Source organism: Apus apus, chromosome 5 (assembly GCF_020740795.1).
Source record: "Apus apus isolate bApuApu2 chromosome 5, bApuApu2.pri.cur, whole genome shotgun sequence".
Taxonomy (NCBI): domain Eukaryota; kingdom Metazoa; phylum Chordata; class Aves; order Apodiformes; family Apodidae; genus Apus; species Apus apus.
Window position 1 is genome coordinate 33,003,310 of NC_067286.1, and position 19,420 is coordinate 33,022,729.

At 34.8% G+C, this 19,420-nt stretch overlaps 1 protein-coding gene across 10 annotated transcripts in view; it reads right to left on the reverse strand.

The window, feature by feature from the left end:
- RYR3 (ryanodine receptor 3) overlaps positions 1–19,420 on the reverse strand; it is a 210,986-nt gene that overhangs the window by 145,697 nt on the left and 45,869 nt on the right. For all 10 annotated transcript variants that reach the window (XM_051621641.1, XM_051621636.1, XM_051621634.1 and 7 more), the window contains exons 4-10: positions 15,987–16,061; positions 15,007–15,085; positions 12,953–13,065; positions 12,437–12,536; positions 7,487–7,580; positions 4,356–4,430; positions 3,343–3,499 (exon numbers count right to left, since the gene is read on the reverse strand). In XM_051621641.1, the coding sequence (XP_051477601.1) occupies positions 3,343–3,499; positions 4,356–4,430; positions 7,487–7,580; positions 12,437–12,536; positions 12,953–13,065; positions 15,007–15,085; positions 15,987–16,061 (693 nt within the window). The remainder of the gene's footprint in view (positions 1–3,342; positions 3,500–4,355; positions 4,431–7,486; positions 7,581–12,436; positions 12,537–12,952; positions 13,066–15,006; positions 15,086–15,986; positions 16,062–19,420) is intronic.

Genomic DNA, 19,420 nt, shown 5'->3' on the forward strand with positions numbered 1-19,420 from the left:
TTTAATTTTACCTTCTACTTTCTCTTCCCATACAGAACAAGTAGAAAAAGTAGCTAAATACTGTATTTAAAATGCAGTGCTTACTGGGAAATGAGAATCGTAAAATATGAAATTACGAATAAATACTTGAAATTTTGGAGACAACTGTAGGTGCAGGTCTTTGTAATATCTATCATCTTACTCCAAAAACAAATTAAACTTCATGATTGCTACTAAACTATTACGACATCGCAGTGCCATGTTGAGCCCCTAAGATAGCTACATGCTGACAGTAATATTAAAATGATACCAAATCCTTCTGCATGAGTCATCTGTGACTTTTGAATGTGTCAGAATGTTATTTACTCAGACTACACCAATAACTTCTTCATTGTCAATTGTATATACCATCATGAAAATAAAATATGAAATCTTAAATGCTAATTATGGGCTACAACTATTTTTAAATACGGTCTTGTTCTTCACTGTGTTTTTTCTCAAAGAAATTTGTAAGCAGATTCAAGGTTCTTGTCAGCAGAGTATACTGAGCCAAGTACTGTGTTGGAATGAGAACATCCCATTTCAAAACAGGATTCCATCTGCTGTAGGGAAATTGCTGTAATTGCCTCTGTAGTCACAAGGCATTACAGAACTATTGCATTGAAATATAAAGGTTGACATTTTAAAACTTTGTCACAAGTAAGCTCCATTTTAAACCCAAAAAAAGGCATAATCTGGGGGGTTTCCATTAATTACTGATGCATGTAAACTTAGTTTGCAGTAATTTGAAGAAAACAGGCATATATTGCATATGATGTTTTCATTGAAATTAACACCATAATGATCTTTAGCACATTCTTTCACTTTTTAAAAAGCTCCATTCTATTCTTATTTATGTAAGGACATATTAAGTAAAGGTCTAATTTGAAAATTATAATTAAAAAAATATTCCAGTGTTACCTAGCAAAAGGAAATAAAACAGTGAAATTAATTACATTATTAATGCAATCACAGGTTTTGAAAAGCAAGGAACATGCAAGACTGCTGAATTGGTATGCAACAGGACTGCGGATGGGGGTGTGCATTTTCAACAAGAGGTTCTTTATAACAACTGTTGGAAAAATAAGACTGTCATGTGTTATAGGCTCCTGGGAAGCCTTGGGGATTGAGTATATTCTACACAGCTCTGCCTAGTGGCAAAGGCAACATATTTTTTCCACAACGCTCCTCTTGCTGGCTTCCAAGCTGGAAAAAAAACCTTCACTGAGAAATGCTTTATTTAGTTTTAGATAGTCCACAACAATGTATATTCTGAACAATCTGGTCTGAATTCAGAATTGACCCCACCTGGAGCAGAAGTCTGGCCTGAAAGACTTCCCAATGTCCTTTCCAATCAGAATTATTTTTTCTCATTGAAAGGGCAGGAGTGCTGTAAACAGCTGAGTATTCCAGCATGCTGTTTTTAAGAATCCGTACACAGCTGGACAGGAAGGTATTGGACAGTTACCTTAAAATTTCCCTTAGTTCATGCAAAGTTAGGGTCCTTTCCTTCTTACAGTCCAGATCAATCTTTGGGATTTATTCACTACCAAAACCTCACCTTTCTCTCTTCAGGCAGTTATCACTGCTTGTTCCCCTCACCTTTGGAAACACTAATGCCTCTACCCATGGGCCAGTGCAGCTCTCACCTGCCCAGACAATAAACAACTATTCTTACTCTTGGCACAGGCAAAATCAAATTTATAATCTGTTGTGAAATAGAAATGTACTTTTCTATATAGGATAGTGCAGATTTAGGATAATGAGACACTGAATCTGAATTCTCTTTAACAACCACACTATGTATAAACACAGAAGAAGGGATAAATGCATTATATAGTCACTACTGACTTCTGCAGAATTAATTACTACTGTGCTTCACCTTAGTCATTTGGGGGATTGTAACTATTTTCACTAATGTGTCTTTAAGACACACCTCAATGAAAAGAGTAAAACAACAAGGCATGTTTATTCAATGTAACAAATTATTTATTTTATGATTATGCATACATAAACATAAAATTTATATACTTAAAATTCATATATTTATATGCATAGATTAAAATATTAAGAAATTGCAGGACAGCAAGTGTCCAACTAGACAGTGAGTACATTATAGGAATTTCAACACGATTTTAAACCAGTAACTGGCATTCCTGGCATATTCACTGTCCTTACCACAATGCCATGATTTGCCAAAACCAGCAAAAAATTACAGCTGTAAAAATGTTCCTGTACAGCATCATGTCTACAATCTACACTGCATAGCCTTCACACTGAATAAAGAACCAAAAACTATTTGGTGAGCATCTAGCAATATGAGGATATTGCCCAATAGTTTTTCAATTATTTTGACTGCTTAAAATATAAATTCTTGGCATACCATATGCAGTCACACTAATGAAATAAACACGTTATTTTAAACATGCTAAAAAGAAGCATTTGCTTTACTATACTATCAAAAGTCTAGGATCTGTGAAGACCCTTAATGATAGATTTTATCTAACATATAACTAACTTTAAAGATTCTTCTTAACTGCCATTCAGGGACCATACAGCACTCAGAATCACATGGTACTTTAACTTCTCATAGTTAATTAGAACTCTATTGTAGCAGCTAAGGCAACTATTTATAAGTAATATCATGAAAGCATGTAAAAAACTTCTAATCGCCTTTGGTGTAAAAACTTTTCACTTTCAGGAAAAAAAGTTATTAGTTTTGCCTACCTCCATAATCATTCTTCATTCTCTCTCACTTCTACTGATTTTCTCAGCTGGAAATGATGAAAAAGCTAGTAACATGCAATTAGCAGCTCACTGAAGAGCAGAGTTTGAAAACATACAGTTTAGAAATCATTGACTACATTTTCCTTGTAATTCCCCTATCAGCACACCACACAAAAAATAGCAAGGGCAGAATTTTGCCCAGCTGAACTGAATTCTACTGAACTCAATTATGACAGATAGAGCTTCAATGCATAACACTCTAATGAGATTCTGTTCAATGAATATTATCCTAGAATGATTAAAGCATTCATATTAAACCATTTCATCTTGCTTTGCATTAGTTTTCAGCCTTTTTTTTTGTCTTTTTTTTTTTAACTTGTTAACAATTTAGTCTACAATTTATTCATCACCCCCATTTTTCTTCAAGGAAAACCTTGTTATTATCAACTCAGATTGTTTACCTTTGTATTGAAATGCATAATTCATGTCAATTGCTTCAATTTAGAAATTACAAATAAGCTGTAAGTCGTCAAACCAACTTGGACCTAGGATTTGAGTGCTCCACACTTAAGACAAATTTGCATTAACTTAATTTACCTTTGAGGCTCTAAAACAAAAGGCAGTAGATGTTGTGTCCGATTTTTCTCTATCTAACATTGCAAGTCCTTCATCTTCATTCAGAGCCAAGTACTTTCCTGTTGTAATATGTCGAAGACGGATAGGCTGTCCCCATCTGATGTTACTTCCACTCCAGCTAAATACACCAGACATCAAAAAATAATTTATGAAGTAAGCAAAACTGACATTTCTATTTTTGCTTTAAAGGATGTTCAGAAAATACAATGTGCTCTATATACTCCTTTTTGCTTTTGATTTCTGTATTTGTGTTAAACCAGATACAAAACTCTTAATACATTTGGGAAGGAGCATAGCTTTAATTGTTTCTATAGCTTCCCTCTGTTTTAAGAGGTGTCCATGAAAAACCCTTACACATTTCTGAAAAATATTGAAGTATAAATTATCCACTGTATTTCAGTTGACTGCCTAAACAAACAAATTAAATCTAAGTGAGGACTCAACATTCCGAAGAACTATCCTACATCTTTGTTAGTTATGAGGGTATTTCATTTGCAATCACAAACACATCAAGAATAAAACAAAGTTCAGAAGACCATCAGAATTAAAGCATGTATACCCTCATGGTATATGTTTAAATTTCACTTCCAATAAGTTAACAGATAACTAATCATCCAGGAGGGAGATAAAGTCTAAAATTCTTTTCATTTTCACTCATGCTTCTAAAATTCCAAGTGAAAACTAGGAAATCATTCAACCTTTGGACAGAAGCAATGCCTCAAACAGACATATCTATTTCATTGGCAACACTGCTTTTGATATGCGACACAGACAAACAAGAAAAAAAAAAAAGATGTCTTAAAGCACTGACATTGCCTGTATGATTATATCGTCGTAGGTTGCTTTTTATTAAGTAATATATAACATATAGCAGGACAAATATATTACTCATGTTCTGCCTTAAGGGTCTGTAACAATCAAATTGCTCTTAACATAAGAGCTGGTAATGAAAAGGTTTAAAAAAATATCAGTACCTTATTCGAAGGGGTTCTATTCTCCACAAAGACCTTGCTCGAACTCCAGCTCCTCCAGTTTCGTAAAGTACTTTCCTACAGAAAAGATTTAGAAGATCATCCTTTCGTGTTTATTTGTGCTACCTGGTATTAATATCTGACTCCTCTGTAAACTGCATAGGACTCGCTTCTTCTTCCCAGCTACACAGATGGAGCTGAATGGATGGAAGATTCCTCCTCATCAGTGAGAACATGACACACAATCTGAATGTCCCAGGTAAGTAAGGCTATTCCCATTAAACCGTTCTCTCTTAGGAGAAGGACTTCAATGTGGCTGTAAAACTTTTGCTGCTACTTAATCAGTCATAAAAATACATAATTCATACAGTTCTCAAGAGATTAATCTAAATTACTAATGCTCTTAAATACATATAAACACAATATTAAAATAAGTGTACACATTTGCATAAGTTAATAACTGCATTAATACAACATCAGAGACCTCATTCCTAGAGTTACTTCTAACATTCCTACTAAAAGGCAGAAATAGTGGCTGTCAAACAAAAATACATTATAATCTTTTCAAAACAGACAATATAGATAAAATTCTATATCAGTTTTAGAAAGCTTAGAGAAATAAAAAACAGGAAGTGAAGGAATTCAGCCTTTAATATAATCTAGTTTTCTTAATTTCCTGGCCTGAGGCTACTGACACATTTTAGTGCTGAAACTAACATTCTACTCAATAATAAAATAAAAAGATTTACAAATTATGCTGCATTAGTCCTGTTCACAGGAATACATTAAAGAATTTTTTTCTCTTTCAGTAATCATTAATCTCTTGTAATCTAAATAACAGAATTTGTATAACCTTTCTCATATATAATGGATACAGAAACTACAGTTGGTAACAGAAAAACAGATCCAGATCTGAAACTAAGAATACAAAGAAAATTTTAAGAATGGTTTTAATAATAATTGTATTGATTACATTGTGCAACAGGAGAAAAAATGAAATTAATAAACTTCTAATCAAATACTTTATTCAGTTTTTAAAATAGTTTGGGAAGTTTAATGTGCACCTTACATATTTTGAAATATTTAAGGATCTCGTAACTAAATACATTTAATTTCTTTACATATTTTTAAGCTACTATCTGCAACACTGTTGCTACAGGAAAACTGTATTAGAGTGAAGCCTTTGGTTTCACAATGTGACACCCAAGCTGTCCTCCATAGTGTGCTATGTAAGGGTTCATTGTACCATCATTATGTAATAAATTGAAATGTTCCTCTACCAATAGTGAATGCTCAGTGGATGCTCTACCGGAACAGAAATTTGTTCACACAGCAAAGAGGTACTAGAGGATGACATAATTATTTTTGCTATGTCCACTTTTCATTTGAAAGAGTGACGTGACAGGATGTGTAAAATGTGAGCGTAGTCGGAAACTGAGCCCTCTAGGCAGACACCAAAAAGAAAATCATACTCTTAGGAATTGTAATATACTCCAGTACATTCCAGAATTATTTCAGCAAGAGAGAAGAATTCAGATACACAGGAAAAATTATTCTAGATAAAAACTAAACTGATTCACTAGCTTCTTTTCAAAAGTGCAGCAAACTTACAAAACTTGGTTAGGTTCCTTAGTTTTTTTAAGAACAAGGTAAGCAGACAGGCTTTTCTGTATTCTTTCACTTTCTGACAGTGGTTCTTTCTGTTCATATATTTATTTATTGATACCTAAAGGAGAGGTTTGTTGAAACTTTCAGCAAGATAATTTGATGTATTCTATGTGTTTTCATCAATGTCTAATGATACTTTTTTTTCGCTTTCTCAGAGGTATGAACAGTAATTCATATAACCCTTTCTTCCCTCTCCCAGATGAAAGAAGAGGTGAAGAAAGATGAAGAAAACAGTTCCCCTGTTCCTTCTTTAATTAAAATAACTGGAACTGATCCAAAACCATAAAGACAGCCAAACTGAAAAACACAGAACAATGCAGAATGAAAAATCACTGTATCATAAGGTGATTAAGGTACAAAAAAATGTTCAAATTATAACTTGATTCTTAGGAAAGGATTCTGTGTACACCTCACAACCCCAGCACCCTCCCCCCCACAAAAAATAAAAAAATAAAAAAAATTAGTCACACAGTAAAGAAAGTCTTTTATTATTTAAGAAAATAAAAAGTTTCTATGTAACCCGAGTTTCAGATCAAGACCTTTCTTATTATTAATTGTATTTCCTATATCCATTATAGATGAGACAAGCTATATACATTCTATTGCTCAGATGACAAGACATGAATGTTTACTGAAAGATGAAAAACATTCTTGTATTCCTGCAAGAAACAGTACTAACCCACTCTGTCAGGCACTGGAGTTGGACTTGAAAATGTGCAGCGAGGGAATTTAAAATCTGCCCTCCCACTCTGGTAAACTTGACTGAATACTGCACAAGCACACATAAAAATGTCACAGCCTAGCTGTTTACAGTTTCTTCTGAATTAAAGTAGAATTTTTAAATGCAGACTTCTAACTGGCTTTGCAGATTGTCAAATTCTTAAATTAACGGAAAAAAAATAATAATATGTGTATCATAGTTCTCATGAAACTATGGGACCTGGAACTCTTCTCAGTTCTTTAGTGTGAGGATGGTGGAACACTGGAACAGGTTACTCAGAGAGGTGGTAGAAGCCCCATCCCTGGAAACATTCAAGGTCCAGTTGGATGGAGCTCTGAGCAACCTGATCTAGTTGAAGATGTCCCTGTTCACTGCAGTGGGGTTGGACTAGATGGCCTTTAAAGGCTCCTTCCAACCTGAACAATTCAATTATTCAATTCCATAATTCTATGACATCTGTTCCGTACAAGGTATCTAGATCCTAATACTTTTGCTAGTATTTCTATACTAGGTGTGTACACTTTCACATTCAGGGCAAACTTTGAACCTTTATTTTCTATACATACTTGATATAACAGTGTTACTTGTGATATTATATTACGTACAGCATAACTTACTTGCTACAACAGCCACAGAGATCTTATTTCTTGTGTATTTAACCTACCTAATCTCAAATTCAACTGACAATCAACAATCTATTTCTTTTTTGAGAGAAGAGAATGTATAAAAAAGCACCACCACTTACTTGTGCTGCGAATCATTCTGATCTGTAGATGGAAGTGTCAAACACTCATCACGGCCATGGAAAAAACGTACTACATGCCCACCAAGAAGATACCCTGTAGAAGAAGCACATTTTCTCATTAGCATAAACATTGACAATATGAAAATAACAGCCTCAAAAAAATTATTTAAAATTCAAAAGACCTAGATGAAATCTGTTTCCACATTTTCACTCATAACTGCAATTAAACTAGAAGTACAAATTTAGTATGAGAACATATTTCTTAGTGTTTTTTTCAGTTAAAATTATTTCTTCTGAAAATGAAGACAAAAAAAATGTAATCTTGACATTTAAAAATCAAATTAGGATTCTGTGACTGAAAAAGAAAATTAAAAACTGCAACAATTACAGTTTTGAAAATTGAATACTTTAGGTAAAAGCCCAAACAAATATATAATACCACAGTTTCCTTCTCCTTAATACAATTTAAATGTTCTCAATACAAAATAATTTCGTGAGTTCATAAGTTTGTTCTGACAGTTACAATTTTTGTCAAAATAAAAAATGAACAGCAGCAGCAGGAGACAGAAGACAGAAACACACTTAGCAATTCTAAAGATTAAGTTTAATGGAAGCTAACTTTCCAAATCATTTAACACAAAGACTACAGGTCAAAACAAGTCACTTTACCTCATTAAAAAAAAAAAAAAAATTGTGTAGGAGGAGAATGATTCATCAGAAACTCAGTCCAAAATTTTCTGACTCTGTAATTGAAATTAATGCCTTTTAAAAGAACAAACACACACAACAGAGGAAGGGTGGAAGGAAACTTTCATACTGTGCAGGTGATTCAATATAAATTTGTAAATTAGGAAAATGGTACCTGGCAATTATCTTGTTGCCTATTAATACAAAGATGAGAGCAAAGAAGGAATGTGAAAAAAATATACTTTCCTGATATTTATGTTCTGTCAAAATACTTCAAACATCACAAAAAGTATGTTGTCAGATTTCTAATCCAATTTTAGACTCAGGAAATCCCACTTTCTCAGTCTGTCCATTCAACTTGAACTAGGCTGCTAAGTCTTTTGACATATGATCATCCCTCATGTAAACCATTCTGAGAACTGTGTATACAGCTAAACCTAAGCCTAGGAAGTTACAAAAAACCTGATACGCAGAAAACCTACTTCTTTGCTTACCCCACCCTATCTGTTTGGTTTGGGGCTTTTTTATTACGCAGTTTTGGATTATGTGTCCAGCTCTGAGCTACACAGTACAAATGTTCCAAGTACAGTAAAGGGCTACCAAGATGATTGAGAGACAGGTACATCTCACACATGAGGAAAGGCTGAGACAACTGGGGCTGTTCAACCTAGAAAAGAGAAGTCTCTGGGAGGAGCTCATCAATGTAAAGAGGAGAGAGCCAAAGACTCTTTAGTGGTACACAGTGACAGGACCATAGGCAATGGGCACCGACTGAAACACAGGAGGGCCTGTCCAAACATCAGGAAACACTTCTTCACTGTGAGGGTGTCTGAGCACTGGCACAGGTTGCCCAGAGAGGTTGTGAAGTTTCCATCCTTGGTGATATTAAAAAGTTGCCTTGATATAGTCTTAGGCAACTCTAGGTGGCCCTGCTGGAGCCTGCAGGGGAGTAGGCCAGGTCCCTTCCAAGATCAACCACTCTGTGATTCTCTAAGCACTTAAGAAATTTAGCTGCCACACCACTGCTGTTACAGAAATATAAAATATACCAGTGATCCTTCCTGACTACTCTGCAGCTCATTATATTTGCCATGTTACAAGTTTTTAATTTTACTATAGGATGGCTTTTCCATTTGCTTGGTTGTTTTACCTGTGAAACCTGACAACAAGGGGACTTTTCCAGAGTTAACCTCTATTATATTTATGGCCCATGATGTCAGGGGACCAAATAGTCATTTATAAATGTATGACTCCAGCACAACACATTTCTGCACCAGAAAGCAATGACAAGGTATTACAAAGAAAGTCCATATCCCATATGCTCTTAAAATGGAAGCCTGCAAACACTCTGAGACAAACTTCTTATGGGCCAGTGCACAGAAACAATGTGGGATGCTGATTTAAACCACTTAGGGTCAGAAGGACTCAACCACAGTTCTGGTAAACCTATTAACTGTTAGTCTTCAGCACCAGGGTAGTCCACTTCTACGACTGCTAAATATAGCTGGTTCCAGGGAGATGTCTCTTTCGAGTCCCTTATTAGCTCAGATTTTTTTTCCCTGTGATACTGTATATTGTTATATCACAAGTGATCAGTTTTAGGGCCAAGTGATATAAAATTATTCTGACTTAAAGACATCATTCAGGAACGTGGAGGGCTGATACTTCTAACAGAGAACAGTAGAGGTAAAGTACAATGTTTCTTATTACAGTGTTAATGATGGAGTATGGCATTGAAACAAGGAGCAACATTGAGTGGATGAGACTTTCATTACAGAACAAGTCATTTAATAGAATCATAGAACTATTCAGGTTGGAAAAGACCCTTGGGATCACCGAGTCCAACCATCATCCCTACTCTACAAAGTTCTCTCCTAAACCATATCCACCAACACCACATCCAAACGACTCTTAAATACATCCAGGGATGGTGACTCAACAACCTCCATGAGCAGCCTATTCCAGTGTCTAACCAATCTTTCTGTGAAAAAAAAAAATCCTAATGTCCAGTCTAAACCTCCCCTGTTGCAGCTTGAAGCCATTGCCTCTTGTTCTGTCACTGATTACCTGTAAAAAGAGAACAGCACCAACCTCTCTACAATGACCTTTCAGGTAGTTGTAGAGACTGATGAGGTCTCCCCTCAGCCTTCTCTTTCTCAAACTAAACATTCCCAGCTCCTTCAAGTGTTCTTCAAAAGATTTATTCTCTAGGCCCTTCACCAGTTTCTTTGCCCTCCCCTGTACTCACTCCAGCACCTTGATATCTCTCTTGAATTGAGGTGCCCCAAAACTGGACACAATACTCCAGGTGTGGCCTCACCAGTGCTGAGTACAGGGGAACAATCACCTCTCTACTTCTGCTGGTCACACTATTTCTAAGACAAGCCAGGATGCCATTGGCTTTCTTGGCCACCTGGGCACTCTGCTGGCTCATATTCAGCCCCTTGTCAATTAGAGCCCCCAGGTCCTTTTCTGCCAGACACTTTCCAGCCACACTTCCCCGGGCCTGTAGCATTGCCTGGGGTTGTTGTGGCCCAAGTGCAGGACCTGGCACTTGGCCTTGTTGAAGCCCATACCATTAACATTAGTCCAACAATCTAATCTATCCAAGTATCTCTATAGAGTCTCCCTATCCTCATGCAGATCAACACTCCTGCCTAGCTTGGTGCCATCTGCAAACTTACTGATAATACACTCTATGTCCTTATCACAATCATCAATAAAGATATTAAACACAAACGATCCCAACACTGAACCCCACTTGTGACCGGCCACCAGCTGGATTTGACTCCATTGACCACCACTCTTTGGGCCTGACTGTCCAGCCAGTGCTTGACCCAAAAGATCATATGCTCATCCAGGCCATGGGCGGCCAGGTGTTTTTTTTTATGAGAGTTCTATGGGGAAATGTGTTAAATGCTTTTTGAAGGTCCAGATAGACAATATCCACAGCCTTTCCCTTGTCCAATAGACGGGTCATCAGGTTATAAAAAGAGATCAGATTCATCAGGCAGGACCTGCCTTTCATTAACCCATGCTGACTGCTCTTGATCCCCTAGTTATCCTCTTTATGTCTTCTAATAACACTCAAGATGATCTGCTCCATGACTTTCTCTGGTACCAAGGTCAGACTGACAGGTCTATAGTTTTCCGGATCCTCCTTTCTGACTTTTGTATAGATGGGTCTTACATTTGCTACCCTCCAGTCCCTTGGGACTTCCCCAGTTAGCCAGGACTTCAGGTAAATAATGGAAAGTGGCTTGGCAATCACGTCTGCCAATTCTTTCAGCACCCTTGGATGTAGCCCATCCAGTCCCATGGACTTGTGTGCGTCTAAGTGTTGTAGTAGGTCTCTGACCACTTCCTCTTTAATTGTGATGACCTCATTCTGCATCCTCTCCCTGTCTTCTAGCTCATGTGGTTGTACATCTATGGAGCAGCTACTTCCACTGCTAAAGACTGAGGCAAAGTAGGTGTTGAGCACCTCAGCCTTTTCCTTATCCTTTGTTACTGAGATTCCCTTTGCATCCAATAAAGGATGGAGATTTTCCCTAATTCTCCTTTTGCTGTTAATGAACTTATAGAAACTTTTTTTATTTTTCTCGAACATAGTTATAATGTGCAATCAAGTACCTAGAAAGAAAGCCTGATCCTGTGGCGTGGGATTTAAAGTGGATTTAGAGGATGCATTTAGAGAGCTTATTTTCATTGACCAGTACAGAGAGATAATAAGGAAGTGTTTCTGTGAGACCCAGAAAGAATACTGAGCAAATATCTTTAAAAAGCACACCGAAAGACTGAAATAGAAACTATGAAACCTACTTTCAATTTTGCATGTAACCTTATGTCTCTGTTATCTCTGTTACAGGGTGATTGAAAATCCCATACAAAGTCGAATTTTCCTGGCTTTAGTTATTCTGCAGCTCCTACTCCACAAAATTAAATTGATGACAATAAATTCATCTGTTGCTCTCTCAGTTGTCATTTCTCACAGAACATCTTATGCTTCACTGTTCCAAAGTTACAGCACTCCTTTACCTTTTATTCCGTTAACCTAGCTGATATGTCAGTATTTCCTCATTTTCACTTCCATTATTCTTCTCTCCTGTGCTCACTTTCTTTATTTGCACTAAGATCTTTCATTTTATGTTCTGAGGGTGGTTTGTTGATTTGTTTGTTTGTTTTCATTTTCACTCTTTACAAAAAGCAATATAAAGTCTTCTAAAGTATGTATCTTTGTAAATAAAAAAAAAAATTACGAACCTTCTGTAATATTGCTCCCTGAGCATGTAGGATGTACATTCCAGAGTGTCTGCATAAAGGAGGCATCCACCTGAGTACTTCCATTTGATATGGAAAGATGCTGAAATAAAATTACAGCAACAGGAAACAGTGAAATTTATTCACTTAAAAATATTCAGTAAATTAATTTGTCAACAGAACAGAAACAAATCAAAAGTAAATATACAGATATTCTTTAAAAATTAATATCCACTTGCTTTTAAAATGAACTCTTTTCTAAATCTAATTTGCAGACTCCAGCTGCAGCTTAGAAATATTCCACAGTTACAGAAATAAAAACTTCCCAAGATGGAGAATACTGAAGCATGCCTTGGGGTAAAGACATGAAAACAGTCTAGTTCTAGGGGTGCAAAACCTTTCACTGAGGGAAAAATGTGCATGACAATCAAGCATTATTTCATTCATAGGAGTCTCGACCATTTTCCCTGATTCCTCACAGCGCTTTGTATTCTCCCCACCATGTGTCCACAAACCTACCAGGTATCTTTCAGAGGACACACTGACCAAGATAAGATCATCGCCTATTCGAACTTTTTCTCCTTCTGACCTTTGTTTAGAAGCAGGATGTATTGTCCACCAGCATGCCTCACCTACAAGACAGAGATACTTATCAAGAGTATACAGGAAGACCACTCCTGAGAAATGTAAGGATATACTTATACAGCATTGAAGCAACATAATAAAGAATTGTATCTTATAAGACATTGTATCTTATAAAACCACCTAATTCCTCTTTTCAATCCAGCTGATCTTTTTTCCTCACAATTTCTGTCAACCAATCTTTGTAATAACTGAAGCTTTCTCTTTTCTGAAGTATTTCTCTTTTCATGTTTTTTTTTTTTTTAAAGTGACTAACCACTCACAAAACACTGTTCAGAACTGCTCTCCCTTCAAGGCACTCACTGCCAGTAAATCACTGGCAGCTGCCACAGTCTTACTTATCACCTTTTGTATCTTTTGCTTAATGTTCATATTGAATTCATAATCTTCTGTTTCATTTCCACTCTAAGCTACATTTATGTTGTAGAATACAGAATTTTGAAACAAATATTCCATAACCTTACAATATTGCATAACTACAAGTTTACAAGCATGCAGAGGTTATCAACATGACCACAACTAAGCATTCCTTGTATGTTTTGCTTTTTATACCTTACCTATGTGTACAATGGTCTTTTTGTATATGTGCAGTTAAGCAAATAGCAGTATGAGATAACAGATATTCATTGCAAAACCTAACGAGCACAAGCAGACACAGGCATGACAACTCAAAAAAAACCCTATAAAATTATAAAGACAGATATCACTACGACTATTTTCAAAGAGATAGAACACATACATTCCTTTTATCAACACGCCTGAAGAAAATGGTCTCCATCGAAGACATCAACCAAAGATATAATATAGAGACAGACTGCTAATATCTGTTTGAGACCATATCTGTATGCCTGCAAACAACTGAAAGACAAACCTCACTCATTCAAAACAGAAGGTAGGTAATGAGAATCACCTGAAATGGAAGTTTCAATGATCATGATCCACAGCATTTTAACACCTACATTGTCTGTCCCTCTCCATTATCAATTAGTCTATTTTGACTTTAATTTATTTTCAAAATAATGAAAAAACAGTAGAAAGCACAGGTTTATATTAATACAACTGACATTTCTTTATTTGAAGCTTTATGTTAATGAAGTGTATATACAGGTGCTTAGATTTTTCCTGCAAGGTGTATGTCTGGGCCTGTGTTTGACAGGGTCACCTGCTACTTTCTGAGTACTCATCACTTTCAGTAACCATTAACACTATGTATACAACAGCACGTAAACCTATTTGTGGCTGAATTGCTTTTAAATTCATTTAACATTACTACCAGTGACATCTCATAATTTATTTGTAATTTCATGGAAATACTTGATTTTTTTTTTCCCACTCTATTTCAATCAGCAGCACTGTTACTGGCAGTACTCCCAGAAATATATTAATTAGATGTTAACGCTTTCTCTTAATTTCTTGTTTGTGTTTTGTGTCTTCCTCTCAGTTCCATTATTTTTTTGCTCCATTTTATACTTTTATTTTTCTTCAGCTCTTTTAGCAATGTTCTCACTATCTTTGTTCTGTTTTTCTGCATTACATTGTTCTGCTTCTTTTGTTTATGATTACAGTGTATCTTCTGAATACACCAATACGTCTCCTGTACTCTAATTCTATTGAAAGTACCAAAACATACAAAAAAACGCCGAATGCGACACATTTATTTTATCCAATGTAATTTTTTTAATGGTACTATTATCACCACTGTTCCTGCAGTTGCAGTATCTCAGTTTAATTTCAATGCACCTTCACATACTTACACAAAGTCAGTTAATTAACTGAAAGTCATCAATACTGTAAAGTTATCATTTGCTTTGGTCATCTTATTTCTAATGAACACATAAATATGACAGTCATATGCTTACAGTGCCATTAATCTCAATACCTCTTCTAAAAACAGACGTGTAATATTTTCTTTCAAAAGTAACTTGCCATACCTGCTGCATTTTCTCGTAGACCCACATCAAATGCAAGTTTATCCGTCTGAGATCTTGATGATGTTAAACATGTCAAATACTGCAAAACAGTGAAGTTATTGAAAGTGCAAACCCAACAGTATCCATTAACACATATGCCAAACTAATACATTTGCATTACTCCATTTCTTCTTGACTTTAAACATCAAAATCCTTTTCCACTTCAGCACATATTTCTCTGTGCAATTTATTTCCTACTTTCCCAAGTTTCACATAGTTCATCAGAAAGGAAAGGTTAAATATCTTATTACAGCATTGCAGTAATAAGTTTATTTAATGAAAACATAGCAAACATACCAAAAAAGTAGTAATCATACTTGCAATTCTAGTATATCAAGGCAACTACAATTTATACTGTTCATAAACATAAGTAAGAGAGTGTAAAGTACAGTTTTTTAGTACAGGAAAAAGGAGGGAAGACATTTTTTTGACTTTTCATGTCTTCAATGTCCTATTAGGTATACTTGTGTGGGCCCTAATAAGACAAAGACCCAGAACAGTTAAAATTTTCCAGTTGTACAATGCAATGAAACAAAATTTATACAAGGTAGCTTGAAGATAGCATGTTTATGGGCATAGTCTCTGGAAACCATGGGACGTTAAAAGGAATATCTTATAAAATATGATGGAAAAAAATAATACATATCACAACAAATCTATTTGCAATAGCATTAACTTGCTAATGGATTCCTTAAGGACACAGAAATGATCCATAGCTGAAAGACCTTTTCATCTACATTTCTCAGTGAAATGGATTGAAGAATCTAAATTTTAAATATAAGGGTTATTTCCATTTTGTTGAGACAACATAAACTATTCAGAACTTAGAGAATAACTTAGAAAGAGCATTCTTCCAAATGTACATATTTTTTTATTTTGATAAAAAAGACATCTAAATTATTTTCATGTTACTTATTCTGTGCAAGTGCTCTTTCACTTACCATTTCGCTAAATGAATGTCGAAGTAGTATAGCATGGCCATACAGCAAGGTTCTGTGACCACCCCCTTGAGCTGCCTGGAGAACATGACAGAGAAGGTCAGAACTGCACTGCACTGCGTGGTCTATGGCCACAATTATGTAGTGACATGAAGAGTTACTACAGTTCATGTAATAAGTACAGATATTCAAGCAAATTATTAAATGTGTATTCTAAAAATATACAAGAAATAATGAAGCAGCAACAGAAATAACCAAATATCTCCCAAGGGAATGAATGTTCTTGGTCAAAGACTCTTATTGTGACCTGATTTTTATTATAATTAAGTAAAACCACAGCATTTTTAAGGAAATATTTTAAATTAAATAAGATACTACTTACCTTTCTTAGAAACTTCTCAGGGGCATTAAAAAAAATAATAATAATAATAAAATAAGTATATATGCACAAACACAAACTGAAATCTGAAAGAGGAAAAATGCACCTATTTCCCGGAATAGTTGAATACTAATGATATCTACTTACTAAGATTAATGTTAAGCATTTACCAGATTCATTAAAGCAACTGCATCCATAATTTTAAGCAGGAACTGTTATTTATTTTGAATATGGAAATTTATTACAAGGTCAGGAAGAGGCAAAACTGGATTTTCTATACAATTCCTTTAGAGAATTTAACACACATCTTTTGAGCTCCTTTTGGTGACCAGAAGGAAACAAATTCCAAGTGAAGAATCTTAACAACGAAGTTACCTATGGAACAACAGACAAGAAGCTTTATAGGTTTTCAAGTCTGCCCCACTTAGCCTTTTTCTGCATCTAACATCTTATCTCCTAGTTATTTATAAATAACAAGCTTATTCAACCTTAAACACATAATATGACCAAGAAGTTGAACCCTCATTTTATTGTGGTGCTTTCTGCTGAAACTAGGAGGGGGTTTTTTGTGGGGGTTTTTTCGAGATCCGTGGTCCCAGATTTTATGATATCCTTTTTTAGGAAAGTGATCTCCAAATTTTGCAGAAATATAGAAATCATTATTAATGTTAACACTAATCATACTATGGTGAGCCACTTTATACTACACTTATTCTCTCCGTTCAGATCTTAACATTTGCACTTAAGTCTTGACTAATAATAAACTAAGACATCAGTCTTAGAAATCACAAATCAATTAGAAAATGCTAATTTAAGAATATCTAACTTCTCAAATAATTGCTTCAAACTGTTCTCACACACACAGAACATTTTTTCTATTTAAAAAAAAAAAAACATTTACTTTATGGTCTTCTTGTTCCAGCTATATTTAGGCAATCATTAAATATGAAAGATTATTCCTTAGAATACAGCATTAGAACAAGTATCGTCTCTGGTACATGATATATTGCTAGAATGGACTGCTACAAGTCAGTTCTTTTCCTTGAACACATGTGGAAGTGGCCAAGATAAGCAAAGGTAGTTCCAGGAACTCAAACAGTGTTTATACATGTGTAGACAAATGAGTTTGCACTCTATGAACATTAAAAGTTAAATTTCCAATTAGGTTAACAGGTTTACAAGCTATGTACAACTTGTGTTCCACAGAACTCCAACTTAGAAAACACCAAGCTGAGGAAACTACTACATTCTGGAGCTCAACACATAGACTGCTTAGTACTGACTCAATGGATTAAAAACAAAGCATTATTTTTCCAAACAGAAGGAACAAAAAACCTAAAAGCAATTCAGCGGAGGTCTTTTATTACAACTGCAATAAAATAAGATTCCTACTTCCATTTTTCCAACTAAAGAAAGACATTAATAAATAGGGACTTGGGATCTGGTTACACAGGGATTTAATTCTGTTAACAGAGAATAGACAGTCTTTTGTAATTTTATGTAGTAAATTTTACTGAGAAATTTCTCAGAATTATATGGATACTAAGTATAAAATCTTTCACAATATGATCCATATAATTATGTAGTATTTCTTAGTGATCCAGTAACAAACAAAAAGAAAAAAACAAACTCCTGAGTAACAATTTTTTGATCTACCTAGAAAACATGGTAGATTATTGGAAAAAATTGAGAGAAATATGAGATAGCTATTCCTAGTCATTCAGATAATATGGTACACTTTTAAATATCATTATCAAAGGTTGATCAGAAGCAATAAATAAAAAAATCCCAACAGCTCCTCCAAAATATGTCGTCCATTACAAAATGTTTTAATAATGTATTCTGCAGGAATTTACCACTGCTTGGGGAAGAAAACCAGTAAAACATCGTATAACAGTGTATATAATAGTTCTCTTATAAATTACAACTTTTTATAATCAACAAGGAAAAAGAACAGCAAAATCATCTCTAAATACAGCTTGGGAGACAAAAATGACATCATAAAGGGAGACATCAAAATGGGTGATGCCACAATGGAAGACAAATAAAGGGATACATCATCAAGGGAGAAGTCGTAATGGGAGAAGTGATAAAGGGAGAAGTTCTAAAGGGAGACATCACAATGGGTGACATCATAAAGTGTGACATCATAATGGAATACATCATAATGGCTGAGGTCATAATGGGAGACATCTTAATGGGCAACATCATAATGGGAGACATCATTGTATCAAATACATGCATACTAATAAAAAAAAATGAAACATCTCATGCTATTTTCTTACTGAAAGCTTTTAAGTTAATAATTTGCAGTTTTAAGGCTGACTCAACAAACAACAAAACAAAAGCCAAAAAATAAACAAAACAAAAATAATAAAAAAAGAAAAACAAAGACAGAGACAGGAGTTGGACTCCATGATCTTGATGGATCCCTGTCAACACAGCATATTCTGTGATTCTATCAAAAAAACAACAGAACTCCATTTCAAACAAAATGTATTATGGAAAGAAAACCAATCAATGGAATAATAAACTGGTGCAACTAACAATAGATTAAAGTCAATTATATGAGGCTAAATTATATTCTTAGCAATGACTTTTTACTGAAAACAGAATGCAAATGAACATTTTAAGATATTCATTGTTATACTTCGTGCTGTCATTAAAAGACAGCATTTTGTTTTATTAATCTCAAAAATAGCTTTTTCTGAAATCTAGTGTAGAAATTACTTATTACCATAGCAATTTTCTTTCATGGTGCTAAAAGTATTACCTCCTAATACAAATATTTCTCCTGATTGGTAGTTATGACATATGTCTCAAAATAGAATCAGTTAATTGTAACTTAAAAAATCATCATCTATTTTACCTACAGCTTGTTGACAGATGTTAATTGAGAGTCAAACTTCCCTGAATATAACAAGTCCCTGTGGTCCAGAAAGAAATTTCTTGTGTTACTGTTCAGGCTTCCATTTCTTGTTTCATCCTTGTTATTTATATGAACTGCTGTGGTCCTACTACAATTTCCCCAGTGAATGGTACCCAGCTTCAAAATAAA